Raw genomic sequence first — 22546 nt, forward strand, 5'->3', positions numbered from 1 at the left:
GCTCGCCTGACGGACGGACCGGCCGGGCCCACGGACGGTGCCCGAGCCCCGAGAGAGCAGAGCTGCTCGCCTGACGGACGGACCGGCCGGGCCCACGGACGGTGCCCGAGCCCCGAGAGAGCAGAGCTGCTCGCCTGACGGACGGACCGGCCGGGCCCACGGACGGTGCCCGAGCCCCGAGAGAGCAGAGCTGCTCGCCTGACAGACGGACCGGCCGGGCCCACGGACGGTGCCCGAGCCCCGAGAGAGCAGAGCTGCTCGCCTGACAGACGGACCGGCCGGGCCCACGGACGGTGCCCGAGCCCGGAGAGAGCAGAGCTGCTCGCCTGACGGACGGACCGGCCGGGCCCCGGGCCCAGCGGCCGCTGCTGGGGCTGCACGGACAGGCCGGGAGCCACGCAGGGAAAAGCTGGGGGGGGGGAGAGCCGGGCCCCAGCAGGCCCACGGGAACGAGATGCTGCCCGTGGCAGAGGCTCACCACGCACTCGCGGCTGCAGGCCTGCGGGAGGCGGCTGGGCTGTGCAGAGGCCACCCAGGAGGGCACGGGGCACCTGGGCAGGGGGTGGGTGTCGGGACTACCAGGCCCAGGGGGTGGGGCCGGGCGTGCCCTCCGTGAGGGACGCCCAGGGGGAAGGGCTGGCCCGGGCCCGCCCGGAGGGGCCGGCTCACCGTTGCGCTCGCGGGCGATCCTGCGCACGCCCGCCCGGAACTCCGACAGCGCCTGCAGGTACGGCATGACGGCACCCTCCAGCTGCGGGGAGGAGATCCTGAGGGCTCGCCCTCGGTCCTGCCTCCGGCCCTCACAGCCGCACCCCTCCTCCTGCCCCACACACGCTCGCCTTGCTGTCCCTGGAACCCGGGGCAGACGGGGCGCCCCGGCCACGGAGCGCAGGGCCACTGGGCAGGCCTCGCGGGAGGGGCGGTGGGGAAACTGTTCCACCTGCCCCACTTCCCAGCAGACGGCAAGGCTGGTGAGGGCTCGGAGGGCCCTGCACCCTGGGCCCCGGCCGTGACCCTGCGGGGCCGGCTCCGGGCTCAGCACGTCTCTGCCGGCGGCCGGGGAGCCCGGCGGGCGGGCGGAGGCTTTCACGGCAGCGGCCCCGGGCACGGGCACGCTCGGGGCCGAGCTGCCTCCCGGCTCCGGACACCGTCCGGGGTTGGAAATGAGCCGAGAACCTGAAATGGCATGGACTGCGCGGCAGCCCTGGGCCCGGCAGGCTCACCCAGCCACGTCCTGTGGCCCACAGGCATTCTGGGAACCCGCGCCCACGGCCACTGAAGCCAGCCGGCCGGGGTGGGGCGCCTCCTGACGAGCCTGGCCGGAGCGGTCAGTGCCGGTCCTCACCGGGAGCCGTGTCTGCGGGGAGCTCTCGCGTGCACAGGCCATGGGACACACGTTTCACGCGATCAGAGTGGACACGGTCACGCGGCCCGGGTGCGAGTGAGAACCACCTGCCGCGGGCTGGGCCCTCTGGCCTGGCTCTCCCGGAGCGGGCTCCGAGGACAGACCGAGCAGGGAGGAGGCCGGGCTGCCGTCCGCAGGGAGGGCGCCCCACGCCCAGCCAGCCGGGTGCCTGACCGAGGCTCGGCCCCCGGTGCCCACGGCCGCCCAGGGCACGGAGAGGCGGACGCCGGCGCGGGAGGGCCTGGCGTGGGCTGTCCCGGGCGGGCGTACTCACGTTCAGGCTGCTGCCGGGCCCCCCGACGGGGAAGCCCAGGGCGCTCTCCTCCTCGATGGCCCCGAAGACCTAGGGGAGAGAGGGGCGTGGGAGGGAGGCTGCTGGGGAGGCGCCCAGGTGCTGCTGGCACGCCCCGGCCCGGGCACGGGGCCTCTGGTCTGCTTCCCACCAAGATGGAGGGAAGCCGAGGTGCACAGGTGCGATCGCTCAGCACAGGCCCGGGGCTCACTGCAGCAGGTGGCGAGGAACCCCGCGATGCTCTCCAGCAAGGGGAGGGGGGAGGGGGGAGGGGGAGGGGAGGGGAGGGGGGGAGGGGGGGGGGAGGGAGGGGAAGGGGAGGGGAAGGGGGGGGTGGGGGTGAGAAGGGGGAGGCGGCGGGGCTCACCTGCAGCAGGTGGGTGAGGTACCCCGCGATGCTCTCCAGCAGGGGGGGGGGGAGGTGGGAGGGGGGCGGGGGGAGTGGGAAGGGGCGGGGAGGGGGAACGGGAGGGGGGGGGAGGGGGTGAAGGGGAGGGGGGAGGGGAACGGGACGGGGGGGGGAGGGGGAAGGGGGGAGGAGGGGGTGCGAAGGGGGAGGCGGCGGGGGCTCACCTGCAGCAGGTGGTGTGAGGTATCCCGCGATTCTCTCCAGCAGGGGGGGAGGGTGTGGGGGGAGGGGAGGGGGGAGGGGAACGGGAGGGGAGGGGGAGGGAAGGGGGGGGAGGGGGTGAGAAGGGGGAGGCGGCGGGGCTCACCTGCAGCAGGTGGGTGAGGTACCCCGCGATGCTCTCCAGCAGGGGGGGGAGGGGGGAGGGGGGAGGGGGGAGGGAGGGGGGAGGGGGGAGGGGAAGGGAGGGGAGGGGAGGGGAGGGAGGGAAGGGGGGGGAGGGGGTGAGAAGGGGGAGGCGGCGGGGCTCACCTGCAGCAGGTGGGTGAGGTACCCCGCGATGCTCTCCAGCAGGGGAGGGAGGGGGGAGGGGGGAGGGAGGGGAGGGGAAGGGGAGGGGAGGGGAACGGGAGGGGAGGGGGAGGGGAAGGGGAGGGGAGGGGAACGGGAGGGGAGGGGAGGGAGGGGAGGGGAGGGGGAGGAGGGGGTGAGAAGGGGGAGGCGGCGGGGCTCACCTGCAGCAGGTGGGTGAGGTACCCCGCGATGCTCTCCAGCAGGGGGGGAGGGGTGTGGGGGGAGGGGAGGGGGGAGGGGAACGGGAGGGGAGGGGGAGGGGAAGGGGGGAGGGGGTGAGAAGGGGGAGGCGGCGGGGCTCACCTGCAGCAGGTGGGTGAGGGTACCCCGCGATGCTCTCCAGCAGGGGGGGAGGGGGAGGGGGGAGGGGGGAGGGGAGGGGGGAGGGGGGAGGGGAAGGGAAGGGGAGGGGGAGGGGAGGGGGAGGGGAAGGGGGGGGAGGGGGTGAGAAGGGGGAGGAGGCGGGGCTCACCTGCAGCAGGTGGGTGAGGTACCCCGCGATGCTCTCCAGCAGGGGGGGAGGGGGGAGGGGGGAGGGGAAGGGGAGGGGGAGGGGGAGGGGGAGGGGGAGGGGAAGGGGGGAGGGGGAGGGGAGGGGGGAGGGGAGGGGGGAGGGGGAGGGAAGGGGAGGGGGAGGGGAGGGGGAGGGGAAGGGGGAGGGGGTGAGAAGGGGGAGGCGGCGGGGCTCACCTGCAGCAGGTGGGTGAGGTACCCCGCTATGCTCTCCAGCAGGGCGCGGTTGGGCCGCCTCCGGGCGGCCTTGCGGGCGGCCATGTAGAGGTTGCACTGGCTGACCAGCGCCCGCACCTCCTCCAGGGCAGAGCGCGTGTCCACGTTGTCGCAGAGAGCTTCGTGCACCGCCGTCTTCTTGTCCAAGAAGCTGGGCGGGCGAGGGGGCGGGGCCGGCTCAGGCCACTGCGGGGCGGGGGGGGGGGGGCGGGGGGGGCCCAGGCCCGCAGGCCCACAGGCCCGAGCCCGCGCCCGGCCTCACCTCTCGTTCAGTGCGGCCTCCTCCTCCCCCCACTTCTCGAACCGGCCGGTGACGTCCGAGGGCGCGCGGAGAAGGTCCTTCACCGTCAGGAAGAACTCCTGGGGGCAGGCGGGGGGGTGCCGGGGGGGGGGAGACACACGTCAGCGTGAGGGCAGCCTTCCCCCCGCCCGCCCGCCTCCCCCCTGCCCGCCCTTCCCCCCGCCCTTCCCCTGCCCCCACCTCCCCCTCCCCCCCCCCCAGCCTTCCCCTGAGGCCCAACCGCCCGCCGCCCGGGGGCACACGCTCCTTCACTCCTTTGCTCCAGGCCGGCGGGTCCCTCACGCCCCCGCCCCGCCCCGCGCCCGCGCCTGGAACGCACGTTCATGAACTTCTCGTACTGCAGGGCCGACTCCATGGTGTTGCTCGAATAGTCCAGCGTGTCCTTCCAGGAGTGCAGGAGGAAGGCCAGGCGCAGCTGCCTCGCTGCGGGGACAGGAGACACGGCCTCATCGTCCTGAGGGTCCCGCCCAGCCCCGGCCCTGGCCCCGTCCTCAGCTTCCAGCCCCGTCCTCTGTCCCCGGCCCTGTCCCCGGCCCTATCCCCTTCCACGGCCCCTGTGCCCATCCCGTCCCGTCCCCGCCCGGCCCCCGTGCCCGTCCTGACCCGTCCCGTCCCCGCCCGGCCCCCGTGCCCTGCCCGTCCTGACCTGTCCCGTCCCCGCCCGGCCCCCGTGCCCTGCCCTGCCCGTCCCGTCCCGTCCCGTCCCGTCCATCCCCCGTGCCCATCCCGTCCCGTACTGTCCCCGCCCATCCCCCATGCCCGGCCAGTCCTGCCCCGCCCGGCCCCGCCCAGCCCCCGTGCCCGTCCCGTCCCTGCCCGGCCCGTCCCCGCCCGGCCCCCGTGCCCGTCCCGTCCCCGCCCGGCCCCCGTGCCCGTCCCATCCTGTCCTGTCCCGTCCCGTCCCATCCCCCGTGCCCGGCCCATCCCGCCCGGCCCCCGTGCCCGTCCCGTCCCGTCCCCGCCCGGCCCCCGTGCCCATCCCGTCCCGCACGGCCCCCGGCCCGTCCCGTCCCGGCCCGTCCCCGCCCGGCCCGTCCCCGCCCGGCCCCTGCGCCCTGCCCGTCCTGACCTGTCCCGTCCCCGCCCGGCCCCCGTCCCGTCCCGTCCCGCCCGGCCCCCGAGCCCGCCCCGTCCCGCACGGCCCCCGTGCCCGTCCCGTCCCCTCCCCGCCCGGCCCCCGCGCCCGCCCCGTCCCGTCCCCTCCCCGCCCGGCCCCCGCGCCCGCCCCGTCCCGTCCCGTCCCGCCCGGCCCCCGCGCCCGCCCCGTCCCGCATGGCCCCCGGCCTGTCCCGTTCCGCCCGGCCCCCGCGCCCGCCCCATCCCGCATGGCCCAGTGCCAGGGCGGCGGCCGTCGGCGCTCACCGGAGTGCCTCCTCAGGGCGTCCTTGATGGTGACGAAGTTCTTGAGGGACTTGGACATCTTGCAGCCGGCGATGGTCAGGTGGCCCGTGTGCAGGAAGTAGCGCACCCAGCAGTCGTTCTCGAAGTGGGCCTGCGGGCGGGGCGGGGGGGGGGAGGGGGGGGGCGGCGCTCAGTCCCAGCGGCTGCTTGTGGGGGTGCCTTTCCGGGGGAGTGAGGGGGGCTCCAGCCCAGGCCTGTCTGCGCCCACGGCCAGGCGCACGTGTGGGAAACCAGCCTAAGCAGTTAGGGGCCAGCCCCAGGGCAGACCCCGGCCTGGGCCAGGCTCTAACCCTGCCCCACCACTGGCCAGCTCCCCTCTCCCCCAATCCCCCTCCCCGGCGCCTACCTCAGACTGGGCCAGCTCCCCTCTCCCCCAATCCCCCTCCCCGGCGCCTACCTCAGACTGGGCCAGCTCCCCCAACCCCCCCCCCCCCCGGGCGCCTACCTCGGACTGGGCCAGCTCCCCCCTCTCCCCGCCCCCCGGGCGCCTACCTCGGACTGGGCCAGCTCCCCCCTCCCCCCGGCGCCTACCTCGGACTGGGCCAGCTCCCCCTCTCCCCCTCCCCCCGGCGCCTACCTCGGACTGGGCCAGCTCCCCCTCCCCCCCCCCCCCCCCGGCGCCTACCTCGGACTGGGCCAGCTCGTTGTCATGGTGGGGGAAGCGGAGGTCGAAGCCGCCGCCGTGGATGTCCATCGAGGCGCCCAGGAGGGTGCCCGCCATGGCCGAGCACTCAATGTGCCACCCCGGGCGGCCCTAGGACCCAAGGACCCGGTGACGGGGGGCCCGCCCTCCGGCTGCCTCCCCCACCGTCCCGACCCGAGCTGAGCCCCCGGAGCATGTGGGGAGCTGCACCCCAGAGCCAGGCGCCCCCCGGCAGGGTCCCGGGGCCTGCTCAGGGGCGCCACCCCAAACCCCACCCCCCGCGGCTCCGGGGCTCAGAGGGGCCTCGCCGGAGCCTCAGGCTCAGAGCCCGGGGGGGGGGGGAGGGGGGCTCAGAGGGGCCTCGCCGGAGCCTCAGGCTCAGAGCTGGGGGGGGGGGAGGGGGGCTCAGAGGGGCCTCGCCGGAGCCTCAGGCTCAGAGCTGGGGGGGGGGGAGGGGGGCTCAGAGGGGCCTCGCCGGAGCCTCAGGCTCAGAGCTGGGGGGGGGGGAGGGGGGCTCAGAGGGGCCTCGCCGGAGCCTCGGGCTCAGAGCCCGGGGTGGGGGGGGAGGCTCAGAGGGGCCTCAGGCTCAGAGCCCGGGGGGGGGGGGGGCTCAGAGGGGCCTCAGGCTCAGAGCTGGGGGGGGGGGAGGGGGGCTCAGAGGGGCCTCGCCGGAGCCTCAGGCTCAGAGCCCGGGGGGGGGGGGGGGGGGAGGCTCAGAGGGGCCTCAGGCTCAGAGCCCGGGGGGTGGGGGTGAGGAGTCCCCGCAGCCCACGGCCCGCCCGCCCGGGCTCACCTTCCCCCACGGGCTCGGCCAGGACGGCTCCCCCGGCTTGGAGGCCTTCCACAGCGCGAAGTCGTTGGGGGAGCGCTTCTCGCTGAGGCGCTCCGCTGAGACGCTCAGGTCGCCTGTGGGAGGGGCGGTCAGCGCGGCCTGACACCATCGCTGTGCGTCCCCCGACTGCGCGTCCCCGACTGTCCCTCTGTGCGTCCCTGACTGTGTGTCCCCGACTGCACGTCTTCTGTCCCCGACTGCGCATCCCCGACTGTCCCTCTGTGTGTCCCTGACTGTGTGTCCCCGACTGCACGTCCCTCTGACTGTGTGTCCCTCCCTCTGACTATGCGTGCCTCTGACTATTCCCGACTCTGCGTCCCCCTGACTGCGCGTTCCTGTGTGTCCCTCCGACTGTGCGTGCCTCTGACTATGCGTCCTCTGACTGTCCCCCTGACTGTCCCTGACTGCGCGTCCTCTGACTGTAGGTCCCTCTGACGGTGCGTCCTCTGCGCGTCCCCCTGACTGCGCGTCCTCTGACTGCACGTCCCTCTGACGGTGCCTGCTGTGCAGGGCAGGCCCGCCTCGGGTGCTCTGCCCAGGCGCGGGGCCGCGTCCAGCTGGCAAAATCCTGGTCGTGAGCTGTTGGTCCCGCCCCTGGTCAGCGATGTTGCGGGCAGCTCGCGGGGCCCTGGGGCCTGGCTTAGCGGGCGCCGGGCTAACGCCTGGTCCTGGGCAGAGTGAGGACCGGCCAGGCCCCTGTGCGGCTTCCCGGCCAGAAGGGCCCACAGGAACTCGCCCGCCTCCTGTGGTCACAGCCAGAGGTGCCGGAGAGCAGACCAGCGGCCGCGGTGGCCCCGGGCCTGGCAGGAGAAGGGTCCTTCCCCCTGCGCCCCCGGGACACACCGGGTGGTGCAGTGAGACCCGTGGTGACTGGAGGAGCTGGGCGAGTGGCACAGCAGGCCCTCCGCCCGCACTGAGGCCCCACAGGGTCTGCCAGGCCCGTCCTGGGAGCGGCTGCCCCCTGGTGGACGGCTCCGGCACAGGAGCTGACCACAGGATGCCAGGTGCCAGCCACCAGCAGGGGAACAGGTCCGCTGCTCCGAGACCACGTGGGGGGCACGCGGGGGGCAAGTGGGAGGCTCTGGAGGACTCGGACCCCAGGGAGCTCCTGCCCAGCCTGGGGCGGCCGCACCTCCCGCCCCGCCTGCGCCTGCATGCTCCCGGGCCGGCTCCCGGCTCCCCACGCTGCTCCTCCCCCTGCCAGGCGCCGGCCCCTCACCCGCCGGCCCGCTCACACCTGGCTCGCCCACTTTCCACCGGTTCCGCATCTACAGGACCGCCCGGGGAAACCAGAGGACCGCTCTGATCCCGACCCCACAGCCGCCGGGAAACCCAGAGGCTCTGATCCCGACCCCACAGCCGCCCGGGGAAACCAGAGGACCGCTCTGATCCCGACCCCACAGCCGCCCCGGAAACCCAGAGGCTCTGATCCCGACCCCACAGCCGCCCTGGAAACCCAGAGGCTCTGATCCCGACCCCACAGCCGCCCTGGAAACCCAGAGGCTCTGATCCCGACCCCACAGCCGCCCTGGAAACCCAGAGGCTCTGATCCCGACCCCACAGCCGCCCGGGAAACCCAGAGGCTCTGATCCCGACCCCACAGCCGCCGGGAAACCCAGAGGCTCTGATCCCGACGCCCAGGACCGCCGCCCGCCGGGCACAGGTGCAGCTGAGGAGCGGGAGGGAGGGAGGCGGCAAACGTGTGTGTCCCGCCCCGTCAGTCAGTAAAAGCAAGTCCATGGCGCCCGCACAGCCCTCTGGGAACCCTCCCCTCCAGGCCCGCCCGCCTGCTCACCTTCCCCCTCCTGCAGGGCCTGCTGGTCGCCCACGGCCTCGGGCACCAGCTTCCCGTACGAGTGCCGCTCGCTGGCCGCGAACTTGACCGTGTCGAAGTAGACGGAGCCGCCGGACACGTAGCTGGGAGAAGCGGACACGGGAGGTGGCAGACCCCGGCCGCCTGGGCCGCCCGCCCGGCACCCGGAACCGAGGCCCGCGGGCCGCGGCCGCCCGCCCGGCTCCGAGCCTGTGCTCAGTCCACGGCCGTGAACGGCACATGCAGAGACCAGGCCTCACCCCCGGCCGGGAGCGTGTCCGTGAGCGTGCAGCAGGGGAGCGGGAGGGAGCCAGCGGGAGGGTGCGGGTCCCAGCGCAGTCCTGAGCCCCGCACCTGAGCAGCTGCCGGCTCCCAGAGGGACTGAGGGGCCGGGCCCGGAGACTCGGTGCACAGGGCCCGGCGTGCAGGGCAGCCCCTGCTGGCGGGAGGGCGCCTGGCCCAGACCTTCACTCCGTGTGCTCTCCACGGCGCTGGGCCCGGCCCGGAGCGGACTGGGCTGGGGAGGCCCCGCCTGGGAGCCCCGCCCCGGAGCCAGGGCCGGCTGCTCACCCATAGCCGTTGTCCACGATCCTCTGGACGAAGCGCACGATCTCGGGCACGTACTCGCTGACCCGGGTCAGCACGTCCGGAGGGAGGACCTGCGGCCACAGCGGTCAGTCCTGCCCCAGTGCTGCCCTCCTGCGCCCGGCCGGGACGGTGGGGCCGGGCGGCGGGGCAGGGGCAGGGACTGCGGGGCAGGGACGGCAGGGGCCGGGACGGTGGGGCCGGGCGGCGGGGCAGGGGCAGGGGCAGCAGGGCAGGGACGGCAGGGGCTGGGACTGCGGGGCCGGGACGGTGGGGCCGGGTGGCGGGGCAGGGGCAGGGACTGCGGGGCAGGGACGGCAGGGGCCGGGACGGTGGGGCCGGGCGGCGGGGCAGGGGCAGGGACTGCGGGGCAGGGACGGCAGGGGCCGGGACGGTGGGGCCAGGCGGCGGGGCAGGGGCAGCGGGGCCGGGACGGTGGGGCCAGGCAGAGTCAGCGGTCACTCACGTTCAGGGCCGCCATGTCCTTGTGGAACTCCGCCTCCCAGAACCGGGGCAGCTCGGAGAAGATGGAGTTGTCCGTCACCCCGCTGCCCAGGGTGCAGTCCAGCCAGTCAGAGAGCACATCTCGGGCCTCGTCCAGCAGCACCTGGGGGAGCAGGACCCGCGTGAGGCCCACGGGGCCACACGCGCGCACACGCACACGCACGCACACACACGAGGCCCACGGGGCCACACACGCGCGCACACGCACACACACAAGGCCCATGGGGCCACACACGTGCACACGCACGCACGCGCGTGCCACGGCCGGTCTCCCTCTCCGTGGCTGCGGTGCCCCCGCACACGGTAAGAACATGTGGCGATGCAGCTGAGTCACCGCAAAGCTCACGCCAGGGCCCGGCCCGCAGCTGCAGGCGCAGGAGACGGGCCCACAGTCACACGGAGACCACACGCCTCCGCGGAGACAGCCCGCAGGTCCCCGGCTGCCAGGGGCGCCCACGGAGACGGCGCCCACAGAACACACGCCTCGTCCAACGCGCCTCCCGGGCCCACGGACAGCCAGGCGGCCGCACAGCCGGGCCGTGCGGCGCCGAACAAACGTACAGAACAGGCCAGGCCCGGCCGGCGCGATGGCCGTCCACCTGTGAGCCAGGTCAGGGTCCGTCCCCGGCCAGGCTCGTCCCCGATGGTGCGGGAGGCAGCACCCTGACTCACCTCAGGTCTCCCCTGTCCCCCTGGCGTCAGTAGAGTTTGCGCTTTAAATCGGCCGGGGGGCCGGGGGACTGCCCAGTGCACCTCGGAGACGGCGCCCTGTCCGAGCCCGGGGCCCGGCCCAGCACCACGCCACCTGCCACGTCAGGACAGAGGCTGACACCCGGGGCCAGCCACAGGCCACGTCCCCTGCAGGGCACCAGCTGCACTGCCCCCAGCAGGTTTCACAGGTTAAAGAGGGCGACCAGCAGGGGGCGCAGGCGTGAAGGAGAAGGGCCACCTCGCTGGTCTGCTGGGGGCTGCAGGGCGTGGCCCAGGGAGATGGGGCTGCAGGGCAAAGCAGGGGTGGGGGATGGGGGTGTAGCTGCAGGGCGTGGCTAGGGGTCCGTAGGGCGTGGCTGGGGGGTGCAGGGCATGGCTGGGGGTGCAGGGCGTGGCTGGGGTTTGCAGGCGTGGCTGGGGGTCTGCAGGGCATGGCTGGGGTGCAGGGCGTGGCTGGGGGTGCAGGGCATGGCTTGGGTGCAGGGCATGGCTGGGGTCTGCAGACGTGGCTGGGGGTCTGCAGGGCGTGGCTGGGGGTCTGCAGGGCGTGGGTGGGGGTCTGCAGGGCGTGGCTGGGGGTCTGCAGGGCGTGGCTGGGGGGTGGCGGGGCGGGGGTCCATAGGGCGTGGCTGCGAGTCCATAGGGCATGGCTGGGGGGTCTGTAGGGCGTGGCTGGGGGTCTACAGGGCGTGACTGGGGGGTCTACAGGGCGTGGCTGGGGGTCTACAGGGCGTGACTGGGGGGTCTGCAGGGCGTGGCTGGGGTGCAGGACGTGGGTGGGGTGCAGGGCGTGGCTGGGGTCTGCAGGGCGTGGCTGGGGGTCTGCGGGGCGTGGCTAGGGGTCTGCAGGGTGTGGCTGGGGGTCTGTAGGGCGTGGCTGGGGGTCTGCAGGGCGTGGCTGGGGGTCTGCGGGGCGTGGCTGGGGGTCTGTAGGGCATGGCTGGGGGTGCAGGGCGTGGCTGGGGTCTGCAGGTGTGGCTGGGGGTCTGCAGGGCGTGGCTGGGGGTCTGCAGGGCGTGGCTGGGGGGTTGCGGGGCGGGGCGGGGGGTCCGTAGGGCGTGGCTGCGAGTCCATAGGGCATGGCTGGGGGGTCTGTAGGGCGTGGCTGGGGGTCTACAGGGCGTGGCTGGGGGTCTACAGGGCGTGACTGGGGGGTCTGCAGGGCGTGACTGGGGGTCTGCAGGACATGGCTGGGGTGCAGGACGTGGGTGGGGTGCAGGGTGTGGCTGGGGTCTGCAGGGCGTGGCTGGGGGTCTGCAGGGCGTGGCTGGGGGTCTGTAGGGCGTGACTGGGGGTCTGCAGGGCGTGGCTGGGGGTCTGTAGGGCGTGGCTGGGGTCTGTAGGGCGTGGCTGGGGGCTGCAGGACGTGGCTGTGGTGGGTCGGGTGTCTGCAGGGTGAGGGTGGCAGCACTGTCCGCAGGGCAGCCTTGCGGAGGCGGAGGAGCCGCGGGGGGGGACGGGGGGGGGGGGTAAGGACGGCAGGTGCCCCCCGGCTCTTTGCGGCTTTAACCTCTCACCCGCTGCCGCAGGGCCTGCCACTCCAGGAGGGGCCTGCGGACCCGAGGGAAGGTGCTCCCCACCCGACCGGCCTGCCTCCTGCTCCCGAGGGGCGCGGGGGAGAGGGGGTGGGGCAGGAGAAGGGGGAGGGGGTGGGAAGGGGTGGGAGCAGGGGCAGGAGAAGGGGGGATGGGAGCCGGGCAGGAGAAGGGGGGGTGGGGAGGGGGGAGCCGGGCAGGAGAAGGGGGGGTGGGGAGGGATGGGAGCCGGGCAGGAGAAGGGGGGGGGGGAGCCGGGCAGGAGAAGGGGGGGGGGAAGGGGGGAGCCAGGCAGGAGAAGGGGGGGTGGGGAGGGATGGGAGCCGGGCAGGAGAGGGGGGGGAAGGGATGGGAGCCGGGCAGGAGAAGGGGGGTGGGAAGGGGGGAGCCGGGCAGGAGAAGGGAGTGGGGAGGGATGGGAGCCGGGCAGGAGAAGGGGGGTGGGAAGGGGGGAGCCGGGCAGGAGAAGGGGGGTGGGAAGGGGGGAGCCGGGCAGGAGAAGGGGGGGGAGCTGGGCAGGAGAAGGGGGGTGGGGAGGGGGGAGCTGGGCAGGAGAAGGGGGGGGGAAGGGATGGGAGCCGGGCAGGAGAAGGGGGGGTGGGGAGGGGGGAGCCGGGCAGGAGAAGGGGGGGTGGGGAGGGGGGAGCCGGGCAGGAGAGGGGGGGGAAGGGATGGGAGCCGGGCAGGAGAAGGGGGGGGTGGGGAGGGATGGGAGCCGGGCAGGAGAAGGGGGGGCAGGAGGCGCACTGCTCAGAGCGCCAGGACGAGCACCACCTGGGAGCACCGGCGTGGCCGTGCTCACCTGCGCCCGGCGCTCCAGCTCCTCGGCGGCCAGGCCGGTGCGCAGGGCCTGCTCCAGCGGGTCGGCGGCCAGCTGCACCGCGCTCCGCATGCGCTCCAGCATCTGCTTCTTGTCGGGGTCCGAGGTGGCGCTCAGCTTCTCCGCCAGCGGCTGGAGGCGGCAGAGAGGCGCCCGTGAGCCGGCTCAGGGCTCGCCCCGAGGCCACGGCCCAGGCCCGTGTCCCGCGGCCGTGACTGCGTCCTCCCCAGTCCCCGGACACACACACACACACACACACACACCCCGGGACGTTCCAGCAGGGGCGTCCACACAGTGCCCGACAGCTTTCCTCCAAGTGGCCCAGAGTCCGCCCGCCAGCGTGGCTCAGGGGCTGAGCTTCAACCCACGAACCAGGAGCTCAGGGTCCAAACCCCGGCAGGGCACATGCTCAGCTTGCAGGCTCGATCCCCAGGGGGGCATGGAGGCGGCAGCCAATCCATGATTCTCGCTCATCATTGATGTTTCCATCTCTCTCCTCCTCCCTTCCTCTCTGACATCAACAAAAATATATTTTCTTTAAAAAGAAGTCCTAACCGGTGTGGCTCAGTGGATAGAGCGTCAGCCTGCAGACCAAAGGGTCCCGGTTTTGATTCTGGTCAAGGGCATGGACCTTGGTTGCGGGCATATCCCCAGTAGGAGGTGTGCAGGAGGCAGCTGACTGATGTTTCTCTCTCGTTGATGTTTCTAACTCTCTATCCCCCTCCCTACCTCTCTGTGAAAAATCAACAAAATATACTTAAAAGAAAGAAAAAAAAGAAAGTGGGCGTGAGAGCCGCCCTCCTCAGGCGGTGCCGGGGGCAACACAGGTGCCACCAGCCACGTGGCCCTTCCCTAAACGAGGCTGAGCTGCCATCTGACTCCAGGCTTTACCCACAGGCATTCCTCTGATCACCAAAGGCGGGGATGCTGAGTAACAGTGTCAGCTGTGCTCACAGGTGACTGATTTCTAACAGCTCATTCAGGACGAAATGCGGAGCTGGAAGGACCCATATTCAGCTAACTGCGCAGAACTCCGGGGTTCGAACCTGAAGCCGGCGGGGCCCACAGCAGGGACGGGCACACCAGCGCGGGCGCCGAGGCTCCCGGTTTCCCTCAGGAGCCACACCGCCCGCCTGCGCCCACCAGACGGACCGAGGAGCCCCTGCCCCGGGCCAGCGGCACGCGGACACGCGTGTGTGACCGGGACCGGAGCAGCGGGACCCACCTCCAGCGCGGCGCGCACGTCCTGCAGGAGCTGGGCCGGGCGGGGCCGCCGCCCCCGGTACTGCTCCAACAGGTGGTTCTGCCGGGCCCGCCGGATGATCTGCCGAGAGAGGCCCCGGGCCCCTCAGAGCCACGCCCGGCCCCGCGGGCGCCCCGGGGTGAGGGCCCCCCGGGTAAGGGCCCCCGAGCCCCAGTGCTCGCCCCCAGTGACCGAACACCCCGAGCCGGCCCTCCGTCACCATGTGAGCGCCCGGGCCTAGCCACCGGCCGCCACGCTCCGACTCCCGGGCACGGCCATTTGCCGGGACTGCGACCCCCACCGGCTCAGGCTGACCTGGTCCCGTTTCCTTTTCCCAAAGTCGTTTCTTTAACGTGTTACCATGCCCTGGTCGGTGTGCTCAGTGGTTAGAGCGTTACCCTGTGCACCAAAGGGTGTTGGGTTCGATTCCCGGTCAAGGGCAGGTACCTGGGTTGCAGGTTAAATCCCGGCCCGGTCAGAGCGAGTGGGGAGGTAACCAATTGATGTGTCCTTCTCACATCAACGTTTCTCTCCCCGACTCTCCCCACCTCCCTCCCTCCCTTACACTCTCTCTAGAAATCAAGGGGGAGGCGAGAAATATCCTCCAGCAAGGATTCACAAAAAAAAAAAAAAAAAAAAAAACTAAAAATGAAATCTCTGTATATAAAAACCTAAGCGACCATTTGACCGGTAACTATGATGCACCCTGGCCACCAGGGGACAGACACTGACCGGTAACTATCTATGATGCACCCTGGCCACCAGGGGACAGACACTGACCGGTAACTATCTATGATGCACCCTGGCCACCAGGGGACAGACACTGACCGGTAACTATCTATGATGCACCCTGGCCACCAGGGGACAGACACTGACCGGTAACTATCTATGATGCACCCTGGCCACCAGGGGACAGACACTGACCGGTAACTATCTATGATGCACCCTGGCCACCAGGGACAGACACTGACCGGTAACTATCTATGATGCACCCTGGCCACCAGGGGCAGACACTCTGACCGGCAGGATAGCTTGCTGCTAGGATGCAGCAGATCCGGACGCGGCGAGACAGGCTGGACATGCCCTGGGTCCCTCCCACGGTCCCTCCCAGCCCCAATTGTGCACCCGTGGGGTCCCTCAGCCTGGCCTGCGGACATCCCTGAGGAGTCCTGGACTGGGAGAGGGCGCAGGCAGGAATCACGCCCCAGGCCCCTCGTAAATAAAACACGGCGTGCTGCCAGCACCCGTTACCTTGTCGTCGATGTCTGTGATGTTCATGCAGTAAAACACGTCGAACTGGAAGTAGTCCCTCAGCACCCGCCGCAGGATGTCGAAGGAGATGTAGGACCTGGAGCCGAGAGGCCGTCTCCCACTGCACGCCGAGCCGGCCACGGCCACGGCCACGGCCAGCCCCCCCCCCCCGTGAACGTAGCCACGGCCACGGCCCAGCCCGCCCAGCGGCCACGGCCACAGCAGGTAACCCAGCACCTGGGCCCTCCTACCTCCTCCCACCCCCCCACCTGAGCTGCAGGGCGGGCAGGAGGCAGCTGGTCAATGGTTCTGTCATCACTGAAGTCCTCCCTCACCCTCTCCTGTCCTCCCTGAATCCACAAAAACGCAAACAACAAGGGAGAGGCGCCGGCTGCCTCCTCCCCGGCGCGGCCCTACCTGGCGTGGCCCATGTGGGACGCGTCGTACACGGTGGGCCCGCAGCAGTACCAGGTCACTCGCCGCCCTCGCTGCGGCACGAACACGTCCTGCGGACACGGAGGCGCAGCGTCACAGGGAGCCAGGCCCGGGGGGACCCCAGCGCGCTTCACACCAGGCCACCGGGGGGCGGGGGGTCTGAGGTCACACGGGGGGACCCCAGCGCGCTTCACACCAGGCCACCGGGGGGCGGGGGGTCTGAGGTCACACGGGGGGGGGGGGAGGGGGGAGTCTGAGGTCACATGGGGGGGGCCAGGATCTGAGGTCACACGGGGGGACGGGGGATCTGAGGTCACACGGGGGGGGGCTGGGATCTGAGGTCACACGGGGGACGGGGGGTCTGAGGTCACACGGGGGACGGGGGGGTCTGAGGTCACACGGGGGGGGGCTGGGATCTGAGGTCACACGGGGGACGGGGGGTCTGAGGTCACACGGGGGGACGGGGGGGGTCTGAGGTCACCCAGGGGGGGGGTCTGAGGTCACACGGGGGACGGGGGGGTCTGAGGTCACACGGGGGGACGGGGGGTGGTCTGAGGTCACACGGGGGGACGGGGGGTGGTCTGAGGTCACACGGGGGGACGGGGGGGGGTCTGAGGTCACACGGGGGGACGGGGGGTGGTCTGAGGTCACACGGGGGGGGCTGGGATCTGAGGTCACACGGGGGGACGGGGGGTCTGAGGTCACACGGGGGGGGGCTGGGATCTGAGGTCACACGGGGGACGGGGGGTCTGAGGTCACACGGGGGACGGGGGGGTCTGAGGTCACACGGGGGGGGGCTGGGATCTGAGGTCACACGGGGGACGGGGGGTCTGAGGTCACACGGGGGGACGGGGGGGGTCTGAGGTCACCCAGGGGGGGGTCTGAGGTCACACGGGGGACGGGGGGGTCTGAGGTCACACGGGGGGACGGGGGGTGGTCTGAGGTCACACGGGGGGACGGGGGGTGGTCTGAGGTCACACGGGGGGACGGGGGGGGTCTGAGGTCACACGGGGGGGACGGGGGGTGGTCTGAGGTCACACGGGGGGGCTGGGATCTGAGGTCACACGGGGGACGGGGGGGTCTGAGGTCACACGGGGGGACGGGGGGTCTGAGGTCATACGGGGGGACGGGGGGTCTGAGGTCACACGGGGGGACGGGGGGTCTGAGGTCACACGGGGGGACGGGGGGGTCTGAGGTCACACGGGGGGACGGGGGGGTCTGAGGTCACACGGGGGGGACGGGGGGGGGGTCTGAGGTCACACGGGGGGACGGGGGGTCTGAGGTCACACGGGGGGACGCGGGGGTCTGAGGTCACACGGGGGGGACGGGGGGGGGGGGTCTGAGGTCACACGGGGGCGGGGAGCGGGGCGCAGGCCGGGCAGACGCCAGGCGGCTCTCCTGAGCGAGGTGGTCGCCCTCTCCGCCCCGGATGCCGCTCCGGGCGCAGGCGGGAGGAAGGCCGTGCCTCCTGCTGAGATGCTGCCTCCCTGTTGGCACAGCGGCCGCCGGCCGGCTCCCAGCTTCCCCACACCCCCGGGCCCGGCCGGTTCGATCCCGGGCGGGGCACGTGGCCTGGTGGCGGGCTCCGTCCCCAGTGGGGGCGTGCAGGAGGCAGCCGGTCCGTGATTCTCCCTCTTCATGGACGCTTCTCTCCCTCTCCCTTCCTCTCTGACGTCAGTAAAACACACACAAAACCAGCGCTGTCAGGGGCCACGGGGCCGGGCCCCTGGGCGCTCCGAGGCCCGGCCTGGCTCCTCGAAGCCCTCGGGAGGGGGCGCTGGGTCCTGTCCTGGGAAGACACGGCTCCACACACCCCCCGGCCGCACCCCATGGAGCAGCTTGGACGCGGGACCCCTCGCCCCGCCCCCGCTCGCACCCCCCCACCACCACCTGCAGCCCAGGCCACCGGGCCGGCACCCCCAGGCGGGGCGGGCGCCCGCAGGCAGCCGGTGTGCCAGCCTCGGCACAGCGCTCCGGCCGCAGGGCGGCACCCGGCGGGCAGCGGGGGGGCTCACGCCCGGGCTCAGGGCCCGAGCCCACAGGCGACGCCACGTGCCCCACGCCGGCTGCTGACCTTGTTGCGGGTGAGGCTGTTGTACAGGCGCAGCTTGCAGGGCTCGGAGCCGGCCGGGGGGGCCCACGGGGGCTGCGCACGCCGGCCTCTACCTGCGGGCAGAGGGGCAGCGTCACACTCCGGCCTGGTCCTCACGGGAGGCCTGCCTCGGTGAGCACGACAGGGAGCTGAACACAGTGAGCATGACACGGACCTGAACATACAGTGAGCATGACACGGACCTGGACATACAAGCATGACACGGACCTGGACATACAGAGCATGACACAGACCTGAACACACAGTGAGCATGACATGGCACTGAACATACAGTGAGCATGACACGGACCTGAACATACAGTGAGCATGACACGGACCTGGACATACAAGCATGACACGGACCTGGACATACAGAGCATGACACAGACCTGGACATACGAGCATGACACGGACCTGAACACACAGTGAGCATGACATGACATGGCACTGAACATACAGTGAGCATGACACGGACCTGGACATACAACGAGCATGACACGGACCTGGACATATAGTGAGCATGACACAAACCTGGACATACAACGAGCATGACACAGACCTGAACACACAGTGAGCATGACACAGACCTGGACATACAGTGAGCGTGACACGAACCTGGACATACAGTGAGCATGACACGGACCTGGACATACAGTGAGCATGACACGGACCTGAACACACAGTGAGCATGACATGGCACTGAACATACAGTGAGCATGACACGGACCTGGACATACAGTGAGCATGACACGGACCTGGACATACAGTGAGCATGACACAGACCTGGACATACAACGAGCATGACACGGACCTGAACACACAGTGAGCATGACACGGACCTGAACACACAGTGAGCATGACATGGCACTGAACATACAGTGAGCATGACACGGACCTGGACATACAGTGAGCATGACACGGACCTGGACATACAGTGAGCATGACACGGACCTGGACATACAACGAGCATGACACAGACCTGGACATACGAGCATGACACGGACCTGAACCACATACATGGGCACGACACGGCGCTGAACATGTGTGCCCGCCAGCAGCTGCTCCTCAGCTCTGCTCGCCATGCAGAGCCGCGGTCACAGCCCCCACTGCCCTTCAGGGACCCCTCTCACCGCCCCCCCCGCCTGTGGGTGGGGCCCTGGTCGCGGACACAGGAACGTCCATTCCCTCGTGTCCCCCCCTCTCGCCTTTTCCCTAATAAATCACACCACACGGCTTCACAGCCGGCCGCGCAGCCAGGAGCCGCCACCCTGGTAACGCCCGGTGCCGCCTGCCCGCCCGCCCCGTACAGCCCGCCCGGCACTGCCCGCCCACCCACCTGCCCGCCCGCCTGCCCGCCCGCCCCGTACAGCCCGCCCACACACCCGCCCAGCGCTGCCCGCCCACCCACCCACCCGCCCGACCACCCGCCCCGTACAGCCCGCCCGGCACTGCCCGCCCCGTACAGCCCGCCCACACACCCGCCCGCCCGCCTGCCCACCCACCCACCCGCCCGCCTGCCCACCCACCCGCCCGCCTGCCCACCCACCCGCCCCGTACAGCCCGCCAGGCACTGACCGCCTACCCGCCCGCCTGCCCGCCCGCCCCGTACAGCCCGCCCACACACCCGCCCAGCGCTGCCCGCCCACACACCCGCCCGACCACCCGCCCTGTACAGCCCGCCCGCCCGCCTGCCCGCCCGCCCCGTACAGCCCGCCCACACACCCGCCCAGCACAGCCCGCCCGCCCACCCACCCACCCGCCCGCCCACCCACCCACCCACCCACCCGCCCCACCCACCCACCCGCCTGCCCGCCTGCCCACCCGCCCGGCACAGCCCGCCCGCCCACCCACCCACCCACCCACCCACCCGCCTGCCCGCCTGCCCACCCGCCCGGCACTGCCCGCCCCGAGCCTTTACGAGCGGCTTTGCGGGCCCCACGGTGCGGCTGCCCTGTCATTACACCGGCCAGGGCTCCCGGCGTCACCGCAGTCGCACCGCGGGGGCAGCTGGCGCGTCCAGAGGGCGGCCGGGAGGGCAGATGCCCGGGAGCCGCCCTGCGGGCACAGTCACAGGGTAATTGCAGCCGCTGCCCCAGCGCGTTGGGAGGGAGCAAAAGCAGGTCAGCTCAGGGGGACAGAGCGGCTCCTGAGCAGGGCCCCCACCCCCATCCCGCACGGCGCGGAGAGAGGCTGGGAGACAGCCTCCCCCTCAGCCTCCCCGCGGACACGGCCTCCCCCTCAGCCTCCCCCTCGGCCTCCCCGCGGACACGGCCTCCCCCTCAGCCTCCCCGCGGACACGGCCTCCCCCTCAGCCTCCCCCTCAGCCTCCCCGCGGACACGGCCTCCCCCTCAGCCTCCCCACGGACTCGGCCTCCCCGCGGACGCAGGCTCCCCGCCCGGGCGATGACGGCTCGGCTCGCAGTGACAGGACCGTGAAGAGGCAGGCCGGCCGGAGGCGGAGGGAAGGAGAGAGTGTGGGCGCCCGGGGCGCTGCGGAGCGGTCAGCCCTGTCCCTGCCTGGGGCCGGGCCACCGGTCCTCGTGCCCATGAGGGCGGCCGCTCCGGGGACCGGGCAGCGCGCTCCGCGGAGCGGGCAGTGTGGGCGCGGCTCCGGGCCGGGCACGAGGCTGTGGCCGGCCGGGGGGCACTGCCTTCAGGAGGTTCCGTCCCGGCCTGGACCGGAGGAGCCCTATCCCCTCAAAGAGGCGGGTCAGGCGCGTGGCTGCTGCCGACGACATCCCTCCGCAGGGGCGCCCGCCTGAGGCAGCGGCTCTGCGGTCCCTCTGGGCTGCAGGCGCAGCCGCCTGACCTCCTGGTCGGTGAGGACGGCGTTTACGAGGTCGCATCAGGGGCGCGGATCTAGGTCAGGGCGTCTGCTGCTGGGCTGTGGCTTTGAAGGACAAGATTGAGCAGCAGTAAAGACTGGATTGTCGCCCTGGCCGGTGTGGCTCAGTGGATAGAGCATCGGCCTGTGGACTGAGGGGTCCCGGGTTCGATTCTGGTCAAGGGCTCCATCCACAGTGGGAAGCGTGCAGGAGGCAGCCGATCAGTGATTCTCATTATGGATGTTCTCTCTCTCTCTCTCTCTCTCCCCCTTCCTCTCTGAAATCAATAAAAACATAAACAAAAACAAAACGAAACACATCATTATGGTCAATTATTAAAACAAAATAAAAATGAACCCTGGCTGGTTTGGCTCAATGGACGGAGCGTGGGCCTGCGGACTGAGGGGTCCCAGTTCCTTCCCGGCCAGGGGCACAGGCCTGCGGACTGAGGGGTCCCAGGTCCATCCCGGCAGGGGCACAGGCCTGCGGACTGAGGGGTCCCAGGTCCATCCCGGCAGGGGCACAGGCCTGCGGACTGAGGGGTCCCAGGTCCTTCCCGGCCAGGGGCACAGGCCTGCGGACTGAGGGGTCCCAGGTCCTTCCCGGCCAGGGGCACAGGCCCGGGTTGCAGCTCGACCCCCAGCAGGGGGCGTGCAGGAGGCAGCCGATGGGTGATTCCCCTCTTCATTGATGTTCCTGCCTCTCTCTTCCTCCCCCTTCCTCTCTAAAAGCAATAAAATGTATTTTAAAGAATAAAATAAAAGTCAATGGGAAAGACTGATTAAGACCCTGGGGTGAGAACTGACAAGGACAAGGAATGAACCAAGAACACACTTTTCTCTAAAAGACGAGAGAACCGGGCGGCGCCCTTCCGCCGGGACAGCGCCCTCGGCCTCCGGGGGCCGCAGCCCGCGGCGGGTCCTGAGGCAGCGGCAGGGCTGAGCCCGGCCGCCCCGGGTCCGAGTCCGGGGAGGCAGCCGGCTCGGCGGGTGGAGGCGGGCGGGACCCGGGGCACCGGGAGGCGGCACCCGCGGGCGGGAGGGGGCACCGGAGCCGGCGGCCGCGGACCCGCAGGCGGCCGGAGGGGCTGCGCGGTCAGGAGCTGCCTCCCGGGTCCGCGGCGCCCGGCCCGCCCGGGGCTCGGGGCCGGAGGCGGCGCGGCTGCCCTCGGACCCGGAGCCGGCGAGCTCCGCCCCGCCCCGCCCGGCCCCCGCCCGGCCCCAGGACCGGGCCAGCCCGCCGGCCGGGGCCCCGCCGCCGGGGCGCCACGCGCGCCGCTCACCCTGATCCGCGGAGGAGCCTGCCATCCCGGGCGCCCGACCGATGCCCAGCCACAGCGTCCCCGAAGCTGATGCAACTGCCGGAAGTCCCGCCCCGCGTCCCCGTCACTAAACAACCGCCCGGGGCGTTCTGGGAGTTGTAGTTCTGACTAGGCTGGCTGGAGTGGCGTCCTCGGACCGGGATGGGTGCCCAGCAGGAGCGCCAGGCTGCAGGCGAGGCCGCTGGGAAACCGAGGAAACAGACACAGCACGGAGACTCGGGCAGAACGCCAGGACGAGGGGACAGGAAACGGAGCAGACAGGGACACAGCGGTGCAGCCCACTAGGAAGATCAGATGCCAAGCAGGCTGCGGCCACCTAAGCCAGTGTGGTCAGCAAACCACGGCTCGCGAGCCACATGCGGCTCTTTGACCCCTTGAGTGTGGCTCTCCCACAAAAATACCAGGGCCTGGGCGAGTCTATGTTGAAGAAGTGGCGTTAGAAGAAGTTTAAGTTTAAAAAATGTGGCCCTCCAAAGAAATTTCAATCATCGTCCTGTTGATATTTGGCTCTGTGGGCTAATGAGTTTGCTGACCACTGTCCTAACAAAATCCCATCTCACCTCAACTAAGGACACTTCAGAGCAAATGGTTTGCCTCCTCCCCAGCTAGCGGGGAAAGAGCCTAGACCCCCCTCAGGGCAGCAGAACCCAGGCCCAGTGCAACCTCAATGCTGGCCGTCTCCGTCGTGAACAATTAGCTTCTCACCCTGAAAACGAGAGAATGGGCCACGGAGTGAGTGTCCCTGTTAACACCTCCGGGGGTGGTCCTGGGAACATTTTTTACTGTACATTTCCCTTCCTTTTGGTTAAATTGTCGCCAACATGTTATGTCCTTTTTGTTTTCAAAGTGTTTATTTATAAACTGTGTTGTGGGGTTGAACCCTGGG

The 22546-nt window shown here is 71.4% G+C and overlaps 1 protein-coding gene across 2 annotated transcripts in view; it reads right to left on the reverse strand.

Moving 5' to 3' along the window:
• CARS1 (cysteinyl-tRNA synthetase 1) overlaps positions 1-22546 on the reverse strand; it is a 29290-nt gene that overhangs the window by 2952 nt on the left and 3792 nt on the right. Inside the window, exons 1-17 of one of the 2 annotated variants that reach the window (XM_036428800.2) lie at positions 21622-21751; positions 17497-17588; positions 15405-15493; positions 14988-15084; positions 13719-13817; positions 12476-12625; positions 9390-9530; positions 8909-8997; positions 8321-8442; positions 6487-6599; positions 5676-5804; positions 5012-5141; positions 3969-4072; positions 3611-3708; positions 3310-3499; positions 1680-1748; positions 670-751 (exon numbers count right to left, since the gene is read on the reverse strand). In XM_036428800.2, coding sequence (XP_036284693.1) covers positions 670-751; positions 1680-1748; positions 3310-3499; positions 3611-3708; positions 3969-4072; positions 5012-5141; positions 5676-5804; positions 6487-6599; positions 8321-8442; positions 8909-8997; positions 9390-9530; positions 12476-12625; positions 13719-13817; positions 14988-15084; positions 15405-15493; positions 17497-17588; positions 21622-21646 — 1819 coding nt within the window. In that variant the 5' untranslated portion in view covers positions 21647-21751. Of the gene's footprint in view, positions 1-669; positions 752-1679; positions 1749-3309; positions 3500-3610; positions 3709-3968; positions 4073-5011; positions 5142-5675; positions 5805-6486; positions 6600-8320; positions 8443-8908; positions 8998-9389; positions 9531-12475; positions 12626-13718; positions 13818-14987; positions 15085-15404; positions 15494-17496; positions 17589-21621; positions 21752-22546 lie in introns of those variants that run through there. The other variant, XM_045578256.1, reaches the window with a different exon arrangement.

The sequence above is a fragment of the Pipistrellus kuhlii genome, unplaced genomic scaffold (assembly GCF_014108245.1).
Source record: "Pipistrellus kuhlii isolate mPipKuh1 unplaced genomic scaffold, mPipKuh1.p scaffold_m20_p_91, whole genome shotgun sequence".
Lineage (NCBI taxonomy): Eukaryota > Metazoa > Chordata > Mammalia > Chiroptera > Vespertilionidae > Pipistrellus > Pipistrellus kuhlii.